This window comes from Nesoenas mayeri (assembly GCF_963082525.1).
Source record: "Nesoenas mayeri genome assembly, chromosome: 6".
NCBI lineage: Eukaryota > Metazoa > Chordata > Aves > Columbiformes > Columbidae > Nesoenas > Nesoenas mayeri.
Genome location: NC_137545.1, coordinates 44,379,452 through 44,405,709, shown reverse-complemented (window position 1 = coordinate 44,405,709; position 26,258 = coordinate 44,379,452). Strand labels below are relative to the sequence as shown.

Here is a 26,258-nt window from a genome sequence, read left to right as displayed (position 1 = left end):
CCCAGAGAAAGAGGATGGTGCAGACACGAGACAGCACCAGCAGACAAGACCAACGCCTGCTCGGACAGCCACGTGTGTGGACACAGACGCTGCCACGGACAGAGATGTCACAGCACGGGTGCGTGCGAGACAGCAAATCCAAGGTGCTCCGGCCCTGCCCTTCGGCACCGCCCTCCTGGGGCAGCTTTCTGCCCGGTGCGCCAGACCCTCTGCTCTTGGCCCACCCCACCACGATATTCCCATGTCCCTCCTTCATTTGCACCAGAGCTCAACAAGGCTGCAAGATGAAGTGACGGTTCACTTGAATCAAATTTATACATGGAACTGCAGCTACTGAAATTGCTCACTTCCATGGAACGTTTGTTACAAGGACAGGAAAAAAAGTTAAAAATAATAAACTGATGACTTGAAGGATATCAGAGCTCATGCTTGTAACTCTCAATGTGTTGAGCACATATAAAATACTGTCCGCTTCACTGTACAATGCTTTATTAAGCTATACCAACTAACTCAGAGAGAATTCAACATTTAACTTCTATTATAAACCTGAATTAACTTTCTTCAGAAATGCCTTAGAAACATTTTCATGAATGCCTGGACCTTCACTTTTCAAATTAATGTCTAAAAGAGAGCTGTATTTCAACTACATGCTAGAATGATACTTCTGAGTGTGGGCACTGCACATCCAGCCCTAAGGTTACCTGAATGAGCACAAAAATGTGCCATTTCCTTCAAATTCCATCTTCTTTCCAGCCTGATGACAGGCCATCTCGTGTAACACCAGCAAAGGTAACTCTTAACATCACAAGTTCATCTTGGCTCTTGAGGCACACCCTTTCTTCCGCCTAAGTTAGTTCTACATACAATAAACTGAACTCAAGGTGTTTCAATATACCTCACTCTTTGCAGATACATTGTTACTGTAGTAATTTTTAAAAGCTAATATAAATATTTATAGCAAATACAATTCTAACATATGTATGACAACTTATTGTACCACCATTAAAATAAAGCATTTCAATTCAAATTGATCAGAAGCAATCGTAAATATCTGCATAAGAATTTACAAACATCAGTAAAGATATACCACAGACCACAGCTTTCTAAGCTTTCAAGTTAAAGTTCCTGTAGATATCCACGTTTAAATAAAACAGACAATACCAGTAGAGCTGCGTACCTCTGTCATCTTTATTTAGAAAGAAGTGACAACGCTAGAAAACACATTGACGGCCAGTGCTTTGAACAGTGAAGGTGGGATCTACAAAAGTCTGGTTAAACTAAACAACCTTAGGTCTTTATCAAGTTGCATATCTGTCAGGAATGCTGAAATGCAAGAGCTTACCCCTGCAATATTCCACAATGGAACAGCCACTTAATATCAAATATAATCTCAAGGTTCCAAACCAGTACATTAAAAAGCTACCACTAAGTATGAGAAGACCACTGCAAGATCTTATTGCTTTTTGAGTTAAATAATAATCTTCCAATAAACCAAAACCCAAACAATCTCTACAGTCTCTTGCTCATCCTCCTGTTCATTCATTAACACTGCAGCAATCAGTTTTTATACAATGTGTCAACAGAGGCGTTTAAAAAACCCCAAACAAAACTCATTCCAGTCCACGGACACCCCCGCCCTCCCTGCCCCCCCTCACCCTGAGCCCCACGATCACCACTTAGTGCCAGGAGAGGAGCACAGCTCGACAGACAACACCAGAAAGCCAACTACAATAAGGAGGAAACATCAAGGTAGATATAGAGCTCCCTTAAATATTCGAAATCCGATGTCTTCCAAAACAAAGCACATAATCCTCATCATTTAAAAAGCCAAGTTGCTTTATACATCTCTAATCCTCACACAAGCTGAGTAGTTCTCAAGTCCGCTGAGTTCCGCTGTGCAGTTGATTTTGAATTCAACAATGCTTCAGATACTACAGTAATATCAATGCACTTTTTACTAAGGAGAGGAAAAAAACAAATGTATTTTGATGTTGTTCTTGCCAGTTCAGCATTTCTGCAGCAGTTCCACTTGTCTCTTGCAGTATCAAAGTTCTGCCGGCATCAGTCTTCAGAATCATCCTCAGAAACTGTTGAACAACACAGTATAATCAGCAGCCTTGACAAAGGTCTGTGAAATTAGAGCACTTTAAGATCAGTAGAGGAAATAAAAGTAGTTTTATAATGTTAAATAGCACATTGTAATACTTGCCCAAACCCTGTGTAATTAATTTTTAAATGCATCTCATGTCTGAAAAATATGGCATTTCCAAATCAAAACTCAGCATTACAAAATGCAGTCTCCTCCTGCTGTCCTTCCTCAACATAAAAGGAAGAAAACTTAATTACGCCAGAGATTCAACTTTTATGTAGTGTTTACAGCAGCTAATTCCAACAGTAGTCAAAGGAGAGTTTATTCAATCCATGACAGCAGAACCCAGCACAGGGAAAGAAATGGCTCACAAAGGTAACAATTCGGATACTAAAATATCTAGAAATGTTCAGCAGACTAAACTACAGAGAGACTCCTAAATTCTCATATATACATTGCTTAATACAGTAAAGCCAGGCCTACTTGGAAGCAGCTCCTCTCTCCACCCCCATTCTTTCAACATATGCAAAAGGAACATAAAGCCCACATATGCATAGGATTTTACTGTCACAAGGTGAACTAAAAGACAAATACACCCTTGTCAACTAAATAATGTCAGTACAGACAACTAGAATAAGTTTGCAAAGCATTAGCTTGTCTGTAACAGGAGTTTAATCTGTCCTCTTAAGCAAACTCTGCAGTCAAGAAAGTATTTCCACTTGAGTAACTTGTTCCATCTCTGAACACAGAAAGCAGCAAGGTCTGTCTCCTCACTTCTCCGGTTCTTCAAAGAGAAATGTGAATAAAATAGTATCTGTAATAAATCTAAAACTCAGTATTCCTCATCTGCAAGTCAGATAAAGTCTGAATCAAATATAGATTTTATTTTTTACTCTCAAAGGATGCACATAATTTAGGAATAAATTCTAAACTCAAGTCTACCTTTGGCTGCCATGATTGTAAAAATAATCATCTGCTCCTTGAACTAAAACTTACACACACACCCACACCGTTCCTTATCGTACTCCAAATGCGTCCCGTGCACTGAAAATTCATATACAAACTTTGAACGTTGACATTCACATGCACAATACAGGGAAAACCAAAAAAGGCGGATCAAGTACCCTTCTACTGCCTGTTCATCTAGTGCCTGAGATCCTGGGTACATGCACCACAAGTCAGCACTTAGTTTTTCATTCAAGCACACTGAAGAAGCCATGAGGTGAAGAGCAGGGTGGTCCTTTGCCACAGCTGGCAACTGTTCAATTCCATGCCGGAAGTGCATGGTCTGATCGAGTGATGCACACAACTGAAAAGTGTGTGGATAGGAAAAAAAAAAAAGAAGCAGGTGGTAGAAAACATGGCAAAAAAAAAAAAGGGGAGAAGAAGAAATGGCAGGAGAAGTAGGATAATTGAAGTGCAATTCAACTTCAAATGTTTCTTTCCTGCTAGGACTCATGTAAAAGGCTACAAGCTGAAGGTCACCACCAATTCCGTAACTTCATATTGCTAGAATTCAAATAACCAAGCTGTAACTAGTCATGAACCTCGTTATCGCTTGCAGAAAACACTTCTATGGTCTAAACAAATCTATGCTGTTGGGAAATTAATCATGGAGAATTAAAACCAGTTCCCTCTTGCAATAATGCTACTGATAATGGAAAAAGGACTGCTGAGTAAAGTCAAATTTTCAGTAATTAAGTTCAGTATTATGAATCTTGGCAAGGAGGATTGTACTCATTTAATTTTGAGTTGCTCTAATGGGAGGGGAGGGGAAGAGGGGATGCACCTACTTTCAATATCTTCCATATGTGCCTGAAGAGTTCTTGCAAGGTTAATAAACTAGAAACAAGGCAGAGAGAAAGTAGTTTAAAAGTTGCAAAGTTATCTGCAGAAATTTGCAACAAGTTAGCACAGTTTTCTTCACTTTTTACATCCCACAGCTTTGTCCCAGATGCTGATTATCCTAACCCATTTGCCCAACTTAGAAAAATCAGTGCAAAATTTAATGCAAATGCCCACATATAAGACTTCAAATTGCTACTGCAGAGTTATTTCAGCTTCCACTCTACGTCAAATGTTTCTGGCAGCAGCTGGTGGCATCATCTCCACGTTCTACAGTCTGTAAAACACATCCGTTTTGAAGGCAGCACACATAAGCAAGCGCCGGTTTTACGAAAACCGTTCCTAGAAATTGTAATGCAGAAAACCATAATCTGTACAGATGGCATTAGCTGGATCTTTTCAATTCAACATTAATATGTCAAAACACAGTCCTCTGAATTAAGATAATGAAAAATGCATACATACACTTAAGATTTTAGCTATAATAAACAAAAAGTTCGAGTGCAGGATTACTATTAGGCAATGGTAGCAGTTCAGTGTTAGAAGTCTGTGGTACCACAATGCCTTGGAATACAGGTTCCTCAAGCAGCTTCCAAAGTCTCAACCAAGTGTTTCTTGTCAGTGACAATCTACACCTGTTTCAGTGCTAGTGTACATGTTGAGGCACACAAATGAAATGGAACAAGATTACTACAGTTTCCATAGCTCAGCTGTATGCTCAGTATTGAACACACATCAGCACCCTCAATGGTTCGAAATGCACTGGCACACAACTGTGCAGTGCCACATCTGACAGAAAAACAGTAAAAACACCTTATTTCTGCAATACACCCAATATAATAACCTGTACTGAGGCTGGCTACTATTAGACTATATGTCTTTTTTGTCTCTACAATTGTAGCAGAGAAAACCGGACATGCTATTTGTGGATCATGGAATACAAGCTCTACATTATATGTGTACAGAAAAGAGAACCACTGTTCTAACACAGTGAGAGGTTAGAGTACAGTCCTGCCCCTGCCCCAGGGACCTAAGTACCTGCTCTCAACCATTCCAGTAAATGTTGGACAAACTTAATACGGTCTATTCTTTGTATGTAACTAAGAAAACAAATTGGCTTGTAGAAGCTTAGTTGAGGAAGAGCACCACTTCATTATCTAGTATCAAATAAACATGTAGAATATAGGATTTCTGAATGAGCCACTATGCAGAAATAATTGTGTATGATGAGCTTTTACTGGTAAAATGTGTACTTATTGCATTTCTAAGCCAAGACATTTAAGTGACAAGAAACTAGTCAAATACAACGAATAAGAGTTTTGACTAATGCCAGAAAATCATATCATAGCCACTCAGATTCAGAATGTAATATGAAGGTACATATTTAGGCACAATCCATCTGACAGGCATTGCAAGGTCCAGATCTTTGCAATATTGACTGACATAATGAGAAAAGCTAAATGAGTAAGACAGTCCAACATTCTCTAACTGCATGTCCTGTACAGAGGGAGGTTAATCTTCCATTTTTACATAAATTCAGAATAACCACAACAACACATGTACAAAGCAACGTATTACCAACAACCTTGACAAAAAATTATTTTGCAACACAGTAACTGCAATAAAGCAGCACCTTCAGTTTCAATTCAAACATGGTGTTACTGCACTGACAAACCCAGAACATTTTAGAACTAAATCTGTTAAATAAGCACGCTTCCCCGATATCGAGCTCCTAGGTCACTCAAGGTAACATTCTAGTTCCAAGTTCTCTGTATGAGCAATTCCTGCCATAAAATCACTGTACTTACTCTGACACGTGTGCTGGCCTCACTGGCAGTTCCCAGCATATCAGAAAAGCGCTGCTCACATAAGTGTAACAACACTACAAGGTAGAGACCGGAGCTGATGAGTTCATAGTCTGCCTTAAAGGAGACCAAAACAGACATTCCAGATGTCAGTATTAAGTCCGCATATACAATTCAAGAAGTAGAATAAGAATTAAATTTTACTGGAAACATGTATTTGATCTCCGGTTGTTCGAAGAAAATTAGGGAAATGTGACACTTAAAACAATTTTAAGTACTGAAAGTATTTATACGTTTGGTTCCTCCCACCCACCCCAGATGTAACATGTTATCTCTGAAGACAGAGTTCTGTAAATAAAATCTCACCATGGTTAGTTCACAGCAAGGAATCTGAAACTCAGAGTATTTACCACTGGGGAAAAAAACCAAAAAACCGCAACAAACGGTTCTGGTTTCTTTTCAGTGCTCCCGAAGCTTTACAGAAAGCCAAAATAAAAGGAAATGTTGTAAAAAACTTTATGATGCTACAAATATTTTTAGAAATTATTTTCCCTAATAAGATAAACTTTCAAGATGCTACTGCCAAACTGGTCATTTAGAGTCAATTCTTTAAGAAAAGGTTTTAAAGCTCTTATTTCTATCGAAGTATAATGACAGTAACCACCGCCAGAACATAAGGTGAGGGCACTCTCTAGAAAGACTTTGCATAGTCTGGCGCAAGTGACAGGCACAACAGTACCAGGGCAAGAGCTTACTCTAAATAATAGGAAAATTAGACACTGATGCTTGCCCTCAAAACTGGTGTCACTTTGTATCTTCTTTCAACTTCTGTGGTAGGGAAATGTTTAGTCTTTCTATATTCACAAAATACAAGCCAGAAAATGAGGAAAAAACCCTGAACTAAGTTAATTAAAACACCATATTTTTGTTATTAACTTTTAAATACTTAACAATCCAGTAGTTCCAAGACAATGTATTTATATAACAGTAGTAATACTAATGGCCTTTAGCTGTTCTAAATTAGGAAAGGACTTGAAGGAGCAGCAGGAAGCTGTTAGAAAACAGGTTAGTTTCTACCACTCTGATGAAACAAAAGTTTTTAAATGTTTAAAACAACTGCTTAAATGCGTTCAAAAAAAAAAAAAAAACAGCTCAAAGCAAAGAAAATTAATGACGACGTGAAATTCAATCTAACCATACCAGTATTCCCACTGCGCCTATGCAGCAGAGACACTGGACTGCAAAGCTCGATGACAGATCCGCAAGTAAGAAATGGATAAGAGATATGAGACACTTACTGAAAGCTCAGCTATAGGAAGCACAGCAGGAAGATAGAATTTGCCTGCATATTGAGGAAAAAAATATCTGTTCCATGTTGACATTACTTTGGGTGCATAACAGTCCTTCTGAAAAGGAGACGCATTTTCCTTCCCTAAAGAAGAGCGCCCTCCCAGCACAAAAGCAACACTTACCAAGCTACGCAAAATATACTAACTTGTTCATTAGCATGTGCCCTATAGAGCTCATGAATGTCAAAGTCTTCCAGATTCAGGTGCAGCTTCTCCTTGCACAGCTCACACGTTGTTACTGCTTCCAAAGAAGAACCTGGTGGAGAGGAACAGAGGGACAGTCAGTGTGGAGTTGCAATAATCTCTAACATATGACAGACAAGCATTACAAACCGTAACTAATTCCTGACTTCATTTTGCAGAGCAATGTTAGAAAAAAAGCAAGCCTCTAATATGAATGCAGTGACTATCTGCTAGTGTCAGAATGTAAACACTATAGAATGTTTATTCTCTGCCTCATGTTCATTCTGGATATGCATCTTACTGCAAGTCTGGCATAAAATCACTGCTTGGGCTGTCTGAATTTTACAGTGTAACCCAAATATACACAAAAGTTACAATAAATATACTGGAATAGCTTAAAGTTATTGCTAGAGTAATATTTTGTCATAGAGTACAAGGTTTAAAACAAGCTGCTCCATAAGCAAAAAAATGAATAAAGTTTATGGTAGATCTATGTCTTACATGGTTAAATACCTCATATTAATTTCGCCTGCAGGCAGGGGCTTCTAATACATCCCTACACTGTTGTGAGTCCCCTGATACTGAGTAAAAAAGTAACCAGATGCCAGCACCTTCCTTTGGTTAAAAGTATACCATGATGTTCATGTCTTCTACCAAGCCACCTGTTTTTAAGTCTTTAAAAACACTACAGATAACTTAGTTATAAACCAGTCAATCTACTACAAAAACAACTGTACAGTGTGCGATTTCTAAAGTGTTTCTTAAAAAAAAATTCTATATGCCCTCTGAAGTAACTTTTTGAACAAGCAGTTTTAATGGCCTTGAACAGGTGTTAGTATCCTAAAAAAAAAAAAAAACCACAACAAGAAAAGAGTATATATATTTAAATATAGTTACAACAGAAAAACATTTTTGGATTATCAAATTCCTATCACTCTACTACAGGCAGCCTGGCCACAAAAGTCTAACAAACTAGGAGCACAAGCATGAGGAATGGTGGGGAACAAGCTCACCCAAAGTGGTAGAGTAACTCTAAAGCCACACCTCTGCAGGGTTATATTTGGCCTAATATCTTTAGTAGACGATCCCAAAAATATAATTATCTGAATGACAAACACAGTTCTTGGAACTAACATGGGAAGCGGTGTAATGACAATAAGCCTGGAAGTGCCACACTGTTGTTTGTCCCCAACTGCTTGTTTTTCAAACGAATACCTCCATGTTAGTAATCTCCTGCTAAGCCTCCCAGCGTACCTGGAAGTCTGCTTTACCTGAATTAATCTTTGACTGCAGCCACTTTTTCATGCACTCCTGGTGAACATACTGCAGACTTCCAGTGCATTTGCATGGCTCTATTAAAAGGTTGTCAGAACTTGCAGAGGACATCTGACAGATTCTGCATAAGTCACCTTCTTCATCTTCAGAATCTTCTAAAAGCAGGCTGAATAGGAAGGAATATCAACAAATGCCGTGACACATTTCATGTAAGACTTTTTATAATGACAATTCCATTCATCCAACTGTTCTCAAACCAATAAGATTTAAAACAAGTTTCTCCAAAGACAAAAGTAAGAACACAGATGACAGAGAACTGAGTTGTCACCTTCCCTGAAGGAAATTTTCCTTCTAATGTCATGGTTACAGAAAACCCTCTCACGGCAAATCGGGTACATTATATTATCTCAAAAAAACCCATAGTAATTTACCTCTCTTTAATTTTCTGGAGCCTTTCTGGATCTCTTGAAGGTGGTACTTTAGACTTGCCACTTTCTTGTCCATCAGACTGATTCCAGCCAGAGGGAATAATATCTACAGTTATCATAAGATTGTCAGACAGACTGCTTCCTAATGCTGGAGGCACTGCAAAGCGAAAGAGAGAGCCAGGCAGAATTCCAGAACTTCTCCTGCTGTGGGCCGAGTCCGGTGGGGAGGCAGTAGCTGTAGGAACATCAGATACTGCAGGCGTTGGTGATCTGCTAACAGAAGCCCGAGGAGAGCTATCTGATGCTTCAAGAGAGGTCTCCTCACCTGGCTCTCTTCTTCTGAAGACATGTTGTGACCTAGCAGTTGTATTGGAGGTAGAGATCCTTGCAGATTCATCTCTTCCTTCTCTTCTTCTTCTGGAAAAGAGAGGTGTACATCTGTTCCTCAAAGATGATGACAACCAAGATCCTGTGCTCCTGCTTTCAGAGTCTGGCCTGTAACTTTCCCCATCTGAATCAGAGCTATGATTTTGTGAAACTCCTGATAAACCCCACCTTCGTCTAAGAAAACTAAATCCCTGAGAAGCTTCAGATGTCTGAAGTCCTGGAACATCTGGAGTCACAGCCCCACTACTACTTGATAAGGCAGAAGCCTGAACTCTTGGGACTACTGTTGACTCTTCAGAGCTTAATGATCTTGTGTGCAATGAGTCTTGGCTAGACCGTCGAGAGAAAAATGTGGATGACATAGTAGATGCTAAACGAGACAGCAGCTGTCTGGTTGTGCGCCTCCCCTCGCTGTCGGCTGCAGGCTCGTTCAACGGCCTCCGAGAAGATAAAACCCTTTCAGAACCACTTGAGGAAGGAGTTTCGTCTCTGATGGCAGTAAGAGAAAATGCTGGCTGCATGGTCCTCTGGGGAGATTCCAATTCATTTCTCCTTTGTCTTGAAGAATAGCTGGATCTTGAAGAGCTCATGTTAGAGTCTCTGTTGAAAAAGGATGGCTGATGATCAGAAGGCAACTGGCGGTTCATGGATGCATTCAGCCTCAAAGTGCTTAATGAGCTCTCTTTCGGTCTTGCTCCCTCTGCATACGAAGAGGCAGGTCTGTCTTGAAGATCTGTTGCAGAAGAGCAGAGGAAATACTATGAAAAGATGTGCTCCAACTGTTACATTCCAGATGGATAATGCTACAGCTCTCTGATAACTACATTCCAGATGAATAACTCTAAAGTGTAAATGCAAAAATTAGGGATTTCGTGATCCTTATTCAAAACTGCTTCAAATTTGGCAGGCAGATTCCAGAGCAGCATTAAGTTTAAATTTACTTACCAGAATTCTAAATTTAAACTAAAACCTAGACTGGTTTCAGTCTGGTAAATCTATTTGGACCATAACACCCCCAAAGTCTTCAGATTATCAAGGTATGACTCACTTTCTCATATGCGACTATGAAGGTTTTGACCATCTTTCAGAAGCCACATAACAGCATCTGAATTAAAACCAGCAAATTATATAGGATATTATTTATAACTTAAAGGTTCATTCTGCCTGTAGACTGAGAAAGATGGATTAATCAAAATTTCAGCAATGTAGCAGACACCAGGGCACCTGAAGCAGACACATGGATAAAGCCACATATGTTCCTCATCTATTATAAGCTCCCCTTACTCTTCTCACCATAAGAACATCAAAAACTGCAGCTAAAAACACTACTTAAAGGTAGCATAAAAATATTTACTTTGGATAACAGAAATGGAATAGTATCTAAATCAGATGCCTATTCTTATTATGTTTGAAACCAAAACCTCAAACATAAAAATACCCTAGAAATACTCGAATTGAACTGCTCCAGCCCCAAAGGGTTATCTAGCTATTGTTATCGATGGAATGACTAAGCAAGTTCACATGTTCAACTATGCAACTGGCTCAGCACAATCAGACTTCACCATTCTGTGTCAGTAATCTTGTCTGCTCTCCCCATTACCTTGATTACCTATAACCAATTAGATAACTGTCACTACATTGTGTCCTCTCCTGCTTTTAGAGCCTACATTTGATCACCCAGTGTTTCCCAGTGGCCAGCAGGTGGACGGAGGAGACTCTTCCCTTCTACTCCGCTCTGCTGAGACCCCCTTGCAGTGCTGCGTCCAGCTCTGGGGTCCCTGGGACAAGACAGACATGGACCTGCTGGAGCAGATCAAGAGGAGGCCACAACAGTGATCAGAGGCTCAAAGACCTCTCCTGTGAAGAAAGGCTGAGAGAGCTGGGGTGTTCATCCTGGAGAAGAGAAGGCTCCAAGAAGACCTGATGGCGGCCCTTCAGTACTTATTAAAAGGGGTTGATAAGAAAGATGGGAACAGACAGCAGGGCCTGTTGTGGGTGATGGTTTTAAACTAAAAGAGCAAAGATTCAGGCTGGACACGAGGAAGACATTTTTCTTTTTTTACAATGAGGGTGGTGAGAGCCTGGCCCAGGTTGGCCAGAGAGGTGGTGGATGAACCATCCCTGGAGACATCCCAGGCCAGGCTGGATGGGGCTGAGCAACCTGAGCTGGTGCAGATGGCAGGGGGGGCACTGGGGGACCTGGGAAGGTCTCTTCCAACTCAAGCCATTCTACGATGCTTATAAGCACATTTCTGTAAATACTGTTTAAGTACCTCAGCACACTAAGAAGAATTCTACTGTAGCTGAACTGTAGTTACCATTACTTGAAGCAGCTGGGGCAGCAAACATCAGCCAGCCTCCTTACTCAAATGGCTGGATTTGAGGGGTGTGGAGGGGGAAGGACACAGCTGAAGCCTGCTAACCTTGTAGGAAAGGAAAGTTATTGAATATTTCAAATACTTAACAAGCACAAGTAGATTAAGGTAGGAGGCTGAAGCTTTCTCAACGCATTCTGGAACTGAAACCTTTCACATTTGTAGGTTTGTTTTGGTTTGTTCTTTTGAACAGCTCCTGCAATGCAATCGCCATTCAAGCTGAGGTTTATGCACCTGGCAGATTCTTACTAAAGAAACATCTGCATAGATGCCAAGAATCTGTCAAATGGCTTTGATTACACAGCACTTCACAGTGGCACTACTCCTAGAAATGCAGCACGGACAGCGAGGCTGTCCACCCATCCATTTCAGCCTTTAGGGTCGATCAGGCAACCTCCAACCATCCACTTACTAAAGAAATGTAGAGTATGATGATGTTAAACACACTCTTGTGGAAAGGCAAAACTGCAAGATGAAACGTGGAACTAGTTTTTGTCTTTTCTGCTTATCTTCTATAATCGTAAAAAAAATATGTTTTTTTTTCTAAATGCCATATTATAAAATATCACTAATATATCTGCAAAAGGTGACAGACCACGACTGATGACGGGCTTCTCCTGAGACAGCTCTAAAAGGCCACAACACTCTGAATGGAAAGTGAAAAGAGTGCAGAAGTCTGTACTACTCCTAGCAGTTACCCTGGAACAAACCTCTCACCTCATGTGAAGTATGAGTTTATTCATTTTTATTTTCAGTGGTCTAGCAGTTTTCCCTACTAACCACTCAAGAACCCAAAGGGAAATGGAGAATACAATATGGGAACGTACATGAAAACCCTTTCTTTAATTACAGTTACTTCTTTCCCCATAGCTAAACACAAAGAGATCTTAAGATGAACAAGAAAAAATAGGCTTGCTGACTATTCACACAGTTCCAGTGGCAAACACCAATACGGCATTTTCTTATGACCGAATGCATCTGCAAGCTAGACCATTCATGCATCCTTTGATGGTTTAGCCAATGCAGCCAACCAACTTTATTTAAAAGGAAACCTTAAAATTAAATATGTCTTTTGGCTTTGTGTTTTGAATAAATTATTAAAAGAACATGTGAAGAAACCAACAGGTACACAACCTATGGGTTTACAAGCTTTCAGTTGTACAATACATACATGTTGAAGATGAAAAGTCACTGTTTCTGTAGCTGTGATCCACCAGGTTATTAACAGACAGATCTGTTCTTCTTTCTAACTCTCTTCGCTCTCTCGCCAGCTCAGTTCCAAGGGAGCCAAGCATCACTGAAGAAGATCTAGGAATCCTACTGTACCTCCAAGAGGAATCTAGAAAGAAAAAGTAAATACATTCCCTGGTTTTGTCATCATTTAAAAATCCATTAAAGCTGGTACTTACGCATGCATTCTGGTTATACCATATCAAGGAGAATTTAACAATACCACTAAGCTGATCAAGTGTCAGCCACCAGCATAAAGCCAAGACAAAGCAGCACTCTGCTGACGCTGGCACTTATTTAATCTTGCAGTGAGTTAATTCGGAAACCTAAACTGGCAAAAAAGTAATAATACTTTTGTGAAGAGTCAGACCCATTAACACTCACATGGGACAGGAGGAGGAAAAGAAATAGCATCTTGCTTTCTGATGCTAGCTAGTTACTAAATAGGTTTCACAATACAGCAAAACAGCAGCTTGAGACTTAGCAAATGCTGCTGTTCTAATGATGCTTCTTAAATGCTCCTAAAACTAATTTTCCAGAGAGTTAGCTGAAGCTTAAATGCCACTTAGACACGACTTTAAGAACAACGATGAATACTGTTCTTGCTCATACTGCAGAGTAAACCACTTCGGTTTAAAAAGGGATCTTGTTTTTTTTTTTTTTTGCTAACAGCTCCAACAACTAAACAGGGAACTGTACATACTTCAGCTGTGAACCAAGTGCTTGTTCCAAAACAGTATTTTTCAACAGCTCTGAAAAATCCACCTTGATTTCATTTTACTGCTAACTTATATATCCAAATTTAAGCATTCATTGGTTGGCAGTGTGATGACCAACAATCGAGAAATAGACTGAGTCCTACAACATAATGAGAAATTTTAATGGTCATTTTAGCATCAACAGTACTGGGTTTTGAACAATAATTTATTCACTTTTATTTGGATGTCTGTGCGGTTCCACACAGGGATGTAAAAGAACGCTGATCCACACTCACAAGGGTAATCTGAATGGATCTAACAGTCTGTTTCAAAACGTTCTAGAACTATTTTCAATGTAAGTTTTTGACCCTTATTTCCTGACCTTTCGACTGCCATTAGCATATTGGTTGGCCTACATCTATCCAAGTATCACACACATAGTTAGAGCTTCAATGAGAATCTCACTTTTAAATAAACATTCTCAGTGTGGGATGTTTATTTTCGCTTGGCCTATAGAATGAGTTTAGGCCCTGCTGCTAAAAAAGAACCTTCTTCCAGCTCTAACAGGCCACAACACTGTGCTTCTGGAAACACAGAGCTACGCGATGCAGATACCCCTTCTGCTGCCCCTGGCACCAACACAATCTGACTCATAACAGCAGCTGTACTCATTCTTTCCTTGACATCTCAACCAATTAAGATAGAATTGCGGCACAAAGTTCAGCTTTACTGCAAATGGAATAGGTACAGGTAATAATTTTAAAATGACATGCATACAACTGGGTTTTCAACAGACCACGTTAACAGCATTCTCAGTACTTCCAATGCTGCTACCAGTGCCAACATACTCTCCTGTTAGGTAGAGGCTTTCAATACTTAAAAGTAACAAAAGCATAACATTTCAAAGTAAGTTTTTAAAAACTTGATAAAACCTCATCTTACTACTTAGACAAATTTCACGTAACTCAAGCTCTAGTAATCAACTTCTCACCTGAAAAGGCAGTCAAGCCATTACTTCTCACAGAAGAGGTAGATGTACAAGACAGCTTCGGTCTCTTTGAATCGCTATCTCGCTGCTGGCTGTGCAGTCTTGAATATGCTCCCTGAGTTCTCTCAGATTCACCATAACACACAGATGTAAAATGAGAGGAAGACGACGTAGACTGAAATAACATTAAAAAAATACAGACACAGCATTTGAGATGTGCTTACACTGAACAAAAGTGTACATAATGCAAGACTCACAAAAATAGTAAAGAACAACTTTAAGATGCAAGCCTTATTATTTAAAAATAACATAGGATTTATGCTTGTGCTCTCAATCAGTATTACCAGGTTTACTCAAGACAGTCCTACTAACAATAGCTGGTTTCTATTACAATCAGCATTATTTCTATCTTTATAGAGAGATGTAGCTTACAGTGGAAAAAGATATTCCTGACTTGTAAAATGCTATAAACATGATCAAATATAGCTTTACAGATCTCCAAGGAAACATAATTTTGCTGTCCAGAAATGGCCAAAACTGACCAGCTTCATTAGGTTATTTAGTAGTTTAATTAATCCATCTTTTCTTTTACTAATCTAAAATAGTATACTAAGGAGTCAGCTCTAGCTTCTGGTAAGCTATCTAGACCAGATATATTTTTATTATATTAAGTGCAAGTGAAACAGTTCAGAGTGAAGAACGGGTACAAAACAATTTTTGCAGTATACAGCACTGAAATAAACCAGTTTTCAGAAGCAGTACTAAAATAAAAACTAGAAATCGGGATAGCCTATAAAGCTGTTAGTCTGGTTACCCGCAGCCAAGGAATTTGTTTTCTATTTGAAATGTTTTGATTTATTTTTTAATATAAAAACCCTTGAGCTCAATCAAAAAGCTCAGCTGAGTTCCCACAAAGTACCTACAACCAGGATCCTTTAAGTATGAACCAAATTATAGTAGTCATTATAGTTGTGTTTTATTTATATTTTATGTTTTTTTTACTAAAGTCATGTCACTACTTTTTACTCTTTAAAACTAAGAAGTATTAAGTACTTCTCTTATCCCATCATAAGAGACAGATCGGGAGATACAGAAACAAATGTCACAAACCAAGTACAAAACCAGGTTGATTTCCCTCACAAATCACCTTTTCAACATGTAACTTGTGTTTTAATCATTTGCTATTCGATAAGTGGAAGTTTCAGAGTATCTTCTGCAGTGTTCACTGGCATTAGAACTTAAAAGAAAAATTAACCCCAATGTGAAAAACTCTGTAATTTTGAAAACTCTACAGCACCAACTTAACTAGATAATGAGGCCACTTAAAACCACAAACTCCATTTGTATTTCACCCATGTGCAGACACCTAGTCTAACTTCCCCTGAAGCCAGCAACTCCACACTAGTTCCTCACTCCCCCTAATTAAAGGGTCTCCACCTGTGAGTCACAGTAAATTGCCTAGATAAGGTGAGAGCACTCTCAAGTACAAAATATCTTTCTGTTTCAAAGCGAGCAGGATTTTCACTTGTTCACTACCTTCCCACCAAGCATCTTCAGAGTTTTCTGCTTTTCCCATCCTACTATTGCTACTGCAGTTGAAAGTGTTTTAGTGCATGAGCATGTCAAAGAAGCAAGCTATTTTCTTTTCGGAGTTATGAAAGCACATTCTAGAGCCCAGTTAAGCTGTGAGGGCTTGAGCCCTGGAGCTCAGTCAGACGGCAGCTCGTTGTCTCTCGGGGTATCTGAGACCAGCACACCAGCAGGCACAGTCAGAAACTGCTCCTCCACAGCAAGTTTACTACAGCAGGTGGCCAAAACCATGAACTTCGTGTTAACCCACAAAGTTGATACCATCCAAAAACCACAACCCCTAGAAATTCATGATGAAACAACCTGAGTACAAACTAGATTAATTCTGCCCTCCATAGGACTACAACATCAGATTCTAATCACCCTCACTTTTTCTTTTTAAATGGATACTTGCAGAGCCACTCTCACTTCAAATCCATTTCTTAAATACTTGTAAAACTAATATACATTATTATTTTCATCCTCTGAACTATCTTCTTGCTTTCCCTTCATCTTGACTTAACAAGATCTACTTACCTAGACACATTACAGTGAGCCCCTGCTAGCAGCTTTTCAGATTGGCAAGGGTAAGGTAAACCTCTGATTTTTTATTTAAGTATTACACATCAGCAATCCTCACCAGTCTGCTTCTGCTTCCCAAAAATCTTCCAGCATGTGGATGATCAAGTGTCCCTGAGTAGCGAGTTGGAGAGGACGTTGTAAGCTTCCAAGGAGTTTCGTGGGTGTCTCCTTCTCCAATTCCCCAGTCTCTACGGGAACTATTCAACACGCCAGACTCCTGAAGAACAACATGCTTATCATATGCATCTTGTCTGATCTGAATATTTAAAATACAGAGACATGAAGGGACTAAGACATCTGGAAACCTTTCGTAAGAAATCTCAAGGGATACCCAACAAAAAATTAAATAGGCTTGAGAGGGAACCACTAGCAAAAGGAAAGATTTTTTTTTTTTTTTACATTACTTTCTAGCAATTATCAGCTCCTTTATCTGTCCTCATATCTGACTGCAGACAACAAAAACTTGAAATGTAAGGCTTTTGTGGCATTACCGCAACTTAGACACTCCAGCTGCAGGGCAGAATTAAGGACCTCACTTTAAAATGTTAAGTAAAGAAACCCCAACGTGCAGAAAAAGTGTCTATAACAGGAAAAGTGCCACAGCAAAAGTGACTTTTTGGCCACTAAAGCAAGCTGTCCGTCTTGTCCTGATCATCGGTTCTAATGTGGGAAAGAGTGGCTGCAAAGAGGAAGTGGGGGGTGGGAAATAAAAAATCAATTTCAGGTCTATTAACAGATAATTATTTTTACATAAGCAGCGTGATCTGTCTTAGTGAAACACATGGTACAAGAAATGCAAAGCATGTCATCAAGTCGTTATTCCTTAAAAAACATAGCATAGTACTGCAGACGACACAGTATCTTCTCCCAGTCTTAAACACTTCCCTTTTACCACTGTTTAAGTTTTTTATTTTAGCAAAATTAATAGAAATAACAGAAATCCAACCGTTTTATTACAGCTAAGCAGAGTTCCTAGGTGACTATTTGTCCATCCTCTTCCTATTAACTATTAATACTACAACTACCATAGTCTCTATCACTATTTCTTAAAAGTTGTAGTATTAGGATGTAAAAAGCTGAAGGAATGTTCATGCTCATCATTGTCACAGGCAAAACCAAACCTGAAAATAAAGTATCAGCCAGTAACTTTTCTCGTATTTCAAAGTCTCAGTAGGATTCATCAGGTTTCCAAATTATTTCTTACATGGATGATCTACCCATGAGCATAAGGCTCCACAACTTCAAGAGAAAAGTAAAGCTCTCTTAAAACATTCTTAATAAGAGCCATGCCTGCAGATTTAATTGGTCTTGAAATACGTGCCTTTCCTTTTTCTCCAGCTGTTAAGATTCTCAAGATCTTCAAATTTTGTCTTATTTTAAGTGTCTGGATCACCACAGTAAAGACCTTAATCCATGAACAGCACATTCACAGAGCTCTAAAAGACAGTTCATGGAATTACACTGTCTACCGTTCTAATGTCCACACAGATTTTGGGAGCTGTGGCATCTCTGTACGGTGCTCATTTCTTGTAAAGATGTCCCAAAGCCAAAACAGAAAGAAAAAAAGCAACATATTTGGTATCCAAAAAGTGGCTTTAAGAGAAAGTAATCATCAGGCATGACGTGAGGAAAGCTCAACCTAATCACTATATCTGAAACTTAAAAAGGGTAGGACTATTAAACATCCCTCATCAGAACTTAATAATTGAAGCATTATAAAGGTATTCTATTTTTGGTGTCTATTTTCATTAGCAGAAAAATGTCATGGGGAAAACATTCAAAATTTTATATATTACACTTGACACTATTACACGATTAAAAAGAAAAAGACAAAACCAAAAACCAACAAACTTCCATTTCATTTCTCACAAAACGCTTAACAATGTTGTATCATAAAGTACAAGCATTTTTTTCTTCGTGCCATTGCACTAACTCGATTTTTGTATTTTAAGTCACCTAGAAACAGCACTATGTCACATACATTAGATCATACAGTTTACAATCAACCCATTTGTTATGCCTCCTCAGATGAGCAGAAGCACTGATCTCAAAAGTGTATGACACACAAGAATTCACACCTATATGAAAAAAGGTAAGGGCAAGAGGAACAAACCCCCCTGATAGAAACCTTTATTTTTCTGGCCCAAGTCAAAACCAAACACTTGAGGTTTGACTGCTCAGTCGCCAAAAGTTTTTGAGCTAAGCTATAACCATGGTCTCTAGCTGTAGAAATGGCTATATTACAAAAGCAAGGCTCCAAGTTCTCTTGCCTCTGAACACCCAAAGCACTACTGACAGTCATACTACTTCTTCTTCTAAACGACAGATCTTTTACATGCTTCGGAACTGAAGCAGTTCTTACTATTTTAAGGTAGGCTTCTGAGTGTATTAACAAAGCAAAAAGGCCTGCCCATTCTGTTCCTATCTGACCAAACTTAATCTCATTTAGACTATTTGTTTCTTCTTGTTCCAGCCACTTGTAATCTTAAACTGCAAGCAATAATTGAATTTGCTCCTACCAGCTCTGTAAGTACCAAAAGTTAGCCGAGAAAGGCAGCTTCCCTCTGCTTTTATCACTAAGCACTAGTCTTGGGTAACAAGCTCTCAGTCTACCTTCTATGAATTTGAGTGAAAAGACAGGATACAACATGATCTTCTATACAATTATTTTCCCTTCTGTTTTAACCTGAAAGTGTTATCAAGATCATTCCTCAGAGGCACTTTGCTCAACAGGAAATAATCAAAAAATAATACACAGTGCAGTGAATACACTGCAGTTCATGTCATAAATGAAATACATAACTCTCTTGTGGTTTAACTTCAGAACAGCAGTAACACATCTAACTCCACAGCACCAGATCAACTCATCTTGTCATCGACAGCTTTCAGTGTGATATACACATCAAAATTCCGATGAAATCCTCACTGCCCCTCAACAGAAAACCCCATTTACCCAGGGTTAAGACTGCAGTGCCTTGTGCCAGAACAGACCCATAGCATCAGGGTGACCTTCACTCATTGAACCGATGATTTTTAAAGGTACAGCTACAAACAAAAGCAAGTAAAGATGGCAAACCTAAAACTACCCACTTACACTGCAGAATACTGTAATTGGCCTGGTTATTAAATTCTTGCACTTTAGAATTAATCTTGGGTTTCGTTCGCAAATGCAAGGCCATGGGTGGGGTTTTTCCTTATATTTCCCTTTTCTGTCTGGATTTTAGGGATTTTCCTGATAAAAACAAGATATTAAATTAACTTACACTTCACAGAAAGCAACAAAATATATTACCTGGTATCCAGATTCTAATCTCCGTGAAGATTCTCTTGCACTATATGCACCAGCTAAACTGTTTCCAGTCAATGCTCTAGATCCTAGTGGAGAGCTGGAGGCCGGAACAGATATCCTTCGAGGAATTCTTGAGGGTTTTGACTCCATTCTTTGCATCCTGCATAAGGACACGCTTAGTTTTTCTTTAAGAAGCAGGGACCTACATGCAAAACACACACTAGTCATTCTGAGTGTATCATAAATATGACTCACACATACAAATATTTACACAGCACTGTGGTCTGACTGTGCATGAGTAAGATGGGGAAACGAGTTCTTACCCTAGTTTTTGTAACCCCTTCTTTACATGTCCTCCCCATTGCATACTAGAAAACTAGAAACATAGCCCCTTTTGCTATTCTTAAGATTCTTGATATTGTACTACAAGTAGAACTCCCTTAAGAACTCTGCAGCACTAGTATTAACAGAAAACGAGCCAGGAGCCAGGGAAAGAGTCCTCGGATTTCCTAAATTCATACATTACTTTTCTGTTAGTGAACCACATCTCAACACTTGCAGGAACTACACTCAGACTTATCCTTCAGTCAGAACTATGAAGCTTCACTCTCCCATGAAAAAAATACATTTCCTGTCTCCCTGCCTCAGACAAACATTTAGCTTCTCCAAAGACAATTCCCATGAAAATTAATGTATACAAAAGAGCACATGATCTCTCACATACACATATATAAATTTACCTTTGTCACTGAGTGTTTATTTGCTCTTTTGGTATTTCTAGGCATTTCAAAAGAAATGCTGATGCCTTTTCCACATGAGAAGTGATCCTATAGTCATTCCTGTCCCTGAAAGGATATTTTGACTTAATGTTGCTCAAAGGCTCCAGAGAGATACCTAACCCTTTTAGTAACATTCCCAGATTCTTCCTCCTCAGGATAGTACAGACAGAATCAGACCACAAAAGGTATCTCTTAAGAAACTTAAGAAAACTGGGGTATCCTCACTGGTGGGATGCAGGAAGAGTAGCATGATAACTAACAACTCTAAAACAGGCAGCCAAGAACTCCAGTGCTATAAGGTATTTTGCGGAAGTGGTAAAGTGGTACAACCTGTGTGATTTAACCACTTTTAGTTCTGGCCTAACCATCTGAGAACAAGTTATATCAAGGAAAAAAATGAGCAAGGCACATTTTTTTTTCCACACATTAGCCATGCTCACCAGCAACAGCCTGCAAAAAGCTGTTGCATCCATCCAGACGTACCTTATGTCTCGGTGCAGTTTCAAGTTGAGTTCACATACTCAGGACTTCTAATCTGAGCTGGAGGTCACTCTGCATTACATACTCTACCTGGTAAATGCCAGTTTCTACAGAACTCTATTGACCAAACAGTTGGACAGCTGGGTTAATTTTCCATAATGGAAGGTTTTTAACCAGTGTTCTGGTGCATGTTCAGTTGATAGCTTTAAAACACAGATGACGACCTAAAGTAGCCTAAATGCTTCATCTTGCAAGTAGGACTTTTTTAATTTGGAAGGGGGTGGGGGAAGTGGGGGGGAAATCAACAACAAATCAACCACTAAGCATACCAGGTTTAGGCAAACGTTTACATTCACGTAAAACAGAGCTACTGGTTTGTATTACAGAGAAGCACACCAGCTTCTAGACCACGCTCCAGACATTAGCAACACATTTGCCTTTGCCAGAGACATCACCAGTTAAAAAAGATCAATTCAAGAATCCAAAATTCCCACTTGCCCAATTTTGGATTAGGAACCTGAAAACCATGAATTGGTCACATTTCTCAGATTACATTTAAACCCCGAAGTAAATATGGAGCAATGGTATGCAATTGTCAAAGCTGTATTGGTAAGAATGCTCTAAGCAGTGTTCTGAAGTACAGAAGAACACAGTCAATCATGGAACTTTACAAGAAACTCAGTAAGGACAAACCTAATAACCTAAACTACACACTTCAAGTGGATTGTTCGTGCATGTAACATCAAAATGTAACAAAATGTAACAATCATACTTCTAATTTGTAACATTAGATATGACACTGTAACGATGGCTAATTTAAGATTTAGAGTAATCTGCCATAATGTGCACTGCAAATCTAGCACTTGTCTGAAACTGCACTGAGTGTGAAAAAGTAACTATTCAAGTTGCAAACTGTGAGGCTAAATTAATGTACTATACACTAGGATATATGCTGGACAGGACAGTTGTGGGTCTTGATGAGAACTGACATCCAAAACACTGCTAATCTACATTGTACCCTGATACAAAATATAAGAGACAGACGCAGAATAATGTACTGTACTACTAAGTACTTGACAAAGAGCACCAGCGCTACCGCTGTCACTTTAGTTACGGATCATTCTGCCTCTGGATAACTTTGCTTCAGATAAGTGTGGAACCAGATGAATGAAAGAACATAGATAAAAGTCAGACACATACATGTGTAGAACATGCAAAAGTTCTAGAAGAAGGGATGGAAGCTCCTACCAGTAGAAACTGATGTCTGGATGAAGAGAAGGAAGAGACGGAAGTGTAAGAATTTATAACAACGTCAAGACTAGAGATAATTTAATACTTATCACCAGCCACAGGACAAAATGAGCATTCTGATAGGAAAGGACAGGGTAGAAGCCTGTGGACACCAGAGCCAATTATCTCTAGAAGCTGAAATGGAGTCCAAGATTAGCAAATCGCTTCTACAAACATACATAAAAAGGCAAAAGACTCCTCCAGCGTTAATTCCAAGAGGACACTCTTATCAATCATCTTAAACTTGTAAATCGGCACAGGTTGAGATTTCAACCTGAATATGTCAGGATGATCCTATCTATATAGTATTTTCTTTCTCTAAGTGAAGAAATACTGCAGAAGCTATACACAAAAAATGACTTCATAAACAAACTAAAGGTAGCATGTTAGAAAATACAAAATTTAGTGTCAGTTTATGCATACAAATTATGATTAATTTCTGCAGTCATGGCCTCAGCCAGTAAACAAGAAGGATCTGCTATCAAGATGAGTCAGAGTTGTATAAGAACAGGCATCTGACAAGAGGAACGCTGCCTTGTTCAATGCAGAGGTGGAAAGGTACCCAAAAAGGGCTTTATGGTCTAGGCAAATAACTTCTGCTCAAGGAAACTGGATTTTATCTTTGCCTTTCAATAAAGATTCAGTGTTGTGAAGCATGTAATTCAGATTAATCATTAAAAAAAAAAAAAAACCCACTACACAAGAGCTCTTCAACTTCTGGGCATCCATCATAAAATTTACCTGGAATCCAACTAGCAGAAATCATGAAAGCATGTATGTGCAACTGAAGTGAATGGAGCCATGACCTGAATATATTAAATAGATAAAACCAGATACTAGGTGTCGCCACTTTGGTAATCAACACTAGTAAGGGTCTTCTGGTTTTTTTTTTGTTGGGTTCTTTTGTGTTCAGAGTTTTCTGAAAACCATTTTAAGCACTGCACCTCTGAAGCTTGAGAACTGTCTTCATAGTTGGCTTGAACACACACAACAGACATGTAAGGCTAATGCTGATCACGGTGACACGAGGAGGTGGCCAAGGTGAACACGCTATCAGAGAAGGCAGGGCAGAATTGGACAGTGGTCTCACAATTTAAAAAGAAATCATATTATTAAAGCCACAATAATACTTTTCTGCAAGAGGAATATTGTGTTTTTATAGATATTTTGGAATGAGAACGGCTCCCTTTTACAGTATCAGCATCTTAAGGGGCTTTTTGAATGAGCACAAAGACACTCAAATTAAAACCTTGAACATCTTTTTTTACCCACACTGGAGTTCAACAAATCCCAAGTGGTAATTAACATGCTGTAATGAGTTCTACAATGACAAAGTAGTCACCTCAATTTTCACAGAAGGTAGTAAGGCAAAAAAACCCCTGAAATTACTTCTCTGAGGAACAAATACAAAAAAAAAAAAAATGCAATGTATTTCTTCAGCTCATGTCATGTTACACAACGTAGCAAACCTTCATGGAAAAATCTGGAAATAATTCTTGTGTCTACTGGAATAATGGATACCTGTCATACCTCTCAAGAGTTGAAAGAAACCAAGTTCTGAAATAGAACTTCAAGTTCCAGGTTGTACCTGGGAAACAGATGACCAGCTTGTAAGGAGAGCTGGGGCTGAACAGCCTATTTTGAGTACACAGCTCAAGTGTCCTGCCCTTCTTGATCTGTCACCCCTCCAACTACATTATAAAAGACCAACTAGACCTAACATAGGCACGGGACAGAGATAACAGATCCAAGAAGTCTTTACAGGAAAGCAGTGTAATCTCAAAAGGTGAAAATAACACAAACAGCAAGCACTCCTCTCTTCTGCCCTGACCCCCTCAACTGAGAAATCAGGGGCAATGGGAGGCAGTCCTGCCCACCAGGAATAGAAGCCTTTACCAACTTCCACGCTTTCTGCTAACAGCTCAAGGTACCTTCAATCAGAAAGAACCACACGCTTCGCTCTCAGCTCCTAAATTCACTTTTCTACCTTGGAACTACGTGGTGACACTCCTACCTGTGCCTCGAGCTCTTACGACTGCAAGTTTTTGTACAGTTTGATATACACCTGCTCATTTCTCCCAAGCAACTTGTGATCATGAATCTTCCTCAGCGTTTACTCACAATCAATGTTTTTATGACAAACAAGATGGAGTTCAGGAACAATTCTCTCAGTTTTCACAATTATTTGTTCAGGCTATTTTTTCAACCTTCAGCCAAGAAAGACTGACCAAAAACTCCGCAGCCTCTCGGGAGTGCCATAAGCGAGAACAGCACTCACCGACGTCGACCGTCCGCAGGAGCAGCCGCTGCAGGACGCGGGGCTGCTGTTCGAGACGGGGCTGCGGGCTCCGCGCAGCGGGCGCTCCGCGGGGCCGCTGAAAAGGGCGCTACCCCGGCCGCCACGGAGAGGCCCGGCCGCCACGGAGAGGCCCGGCCGCCACGGAGAGGCCCGGCCGCCACGGAGAGGCCCGGCCGCCACGGAGAGGCCCGGCCGCCGGTTCCGGCCGCAGCCGCGCTCTGCCCAGCGCCGACCCGGGGCTCGCGTCAGGCTGCGAGTCAGCGCCGAGCGCTCGGCCCGGCCCCGCGGGGCGGAGGACCCCCAGAGCGAGGACCGGGGCACGGGACAGGGGTGTCGCGCTGCTCCGCTGCGGAGGGGGCGAGCGGCCCCCCGGGGCCTGGCGGAGGAGCCGGGCGCCAGCCCAGACAAAATGGTGCCGCCGGCCCCGCACGCAGGCGGCAGCTGGGCCGTGTGGGGACACCTGCCCCTCCCCGGTACTCACTGCCGCGGCACAGCCCTCACGACGCCGACACGCAGGAGCGGAGGCTCCCCCGAAGGGCCCAGCCGGGCCGCCCCGCCGGCTGACACGCCACGGCCACCGCCGCTCCCTGCAGCACAATGGCGGCCGCGCGGAGACTGCGCGGCTGTCAATCACCGCCCGCGCCCCGCCCACGCGCAGCTCTCGCGAGAGCTACGGCGGGAGCAGCGCGGGCGGGGCCGCGGGGGCGGGGCGGGCCCGCGGGGGCGGGGCGCCGTGCGGCAGCGCTCCGCTCGGCCGCTGGCGGCCGCGAACACGCCCCGCGAACTGCCGGCGGTGTGGAAACCCCTCGTGTTAAATACAGCGTTTCTTTTTGTGGAGAAACATCCCAAAAGCCACAGTTTGAATCGGCTTGCATATTCAACGTTCAGCCTTAAAACTGCAAGCAGAGGATTTGAGTCTGCTCCTTACGCTCCGTGTTCCGGTTTCGATGTTGTTTATAAGTGACTCGCTGCCTCCCGTGAGCCTGGGTTTGATTTCGGCTTCCTGGATGAGGAGGCTGGAGGAAGCCTCCCCACCTGCAAAGTGACGGAAACGCCCTGCGTTTTAATTGTGTTCAGACTTCGGCTTCATCCTCCTGAACTGGCGTTGGCAGACATTTGTACTGCAGGGGAAGATTTCGCATGACTCTATGAAAGCAGGAGATAATCTTGTCAAACACTGAAAATGCCAAGCCTTCACAAAACCTGTCAGTCCTGAGCAAGCCATGGTTCCAGCGTCCCTGCCCACTACAGAAGACGGCGCAGAGCTCACACCGCTGTATTTTCTGAACCAGGCTCTGAAGAAGATGTGTTGTTACTG

General features: G+C 40.6%; 1 protein-coding gene across 21 annotated transcripts; it reads right to left on the bottom strand.

The window, feature by feature from the left end:
• Positions 1–1,170: 1,170 nt before the first annotated feature.
• On the bottom strand, positions 1,171–25,566 carry MARCHF7 (membrane associated ring-CH-type finger 7). Of its 21 annotated transcripts, none has more exons than XM_080347282.1 (12): positions 24,707–24,849; positions 20,096–20,252; positions 16,862–17,059; positions 14,656–14,827; positions 12,908–13,075; positions 9,530–10,094; positions 9,300–9,391; positions 8,978–9,209; positions 8,543–8,712; positions 7,235–7,344; positions 5,743–5,856; positions 1,171–2,087 (listed from the first exon to the last, which is right to left on the bottom strand). In XM_080347282.1, the coding sequence occupies exons 1-12, from the start codon at positions 24,736–24,738 to the stop codon at positions 1,932–1,934; spliced, it is 2,166 nt and encodes a 721-aa protein (XP_080203408.1). In that variant the 5' UTR covers positions 24,739–24,849; the 3' UTR covers positions 1,171–1,931. The 21 variants fall into 21 exon arrangements, with proteins under 21 accessions (XP_080203408.1, XP_080203412.1, XP_080203402.1 ...); XM_080347285.1 differs by lacking the exon at positions 24,707–24,849 and adding exons at positions 3,214–3,398; positions 3,883–3,931; positions 24,870–25,415 and having other exon boundaries at positions 1,958–2,087; positions 8,978–10,094; positions 16,862–17,020; positions 20,096–20,294; XM_080347291.1 differs by adding exons at positions 3,214–3,398; positions 3,883–3,931 and having other exon boundaries at positions 1,958–2,087; positions 8,978–10,094.
• Between the last annotated feature and the right edge of the window lie 692 nt (positions 25,567–26,258).

Excerpts from the sequence above, each read along its gene's own strand:
- MARCHF7 (XM_080347272.1), bottom strand. The coding sequence starts at position 24,738 with ATGATCACAAGTTGCTTGGGAGAAATGAGCAG. Across the intron at positions 20,253-24,706 it reads TGCTTGGGAGAAATGAGCAG|GATGCAAAGAATGGAGTCAA; the intron begins GTGTATATCAAA and ends GTCCTTATGCAG. Across the intron at positions 13,076-14,655 it reads TGGCTTGACTGCCTTTTCAG|ATTCCTCTTGGAGGTACAGT; the intron begins GTGAGAAGTTGA and ends TTTTCTTTCTAG.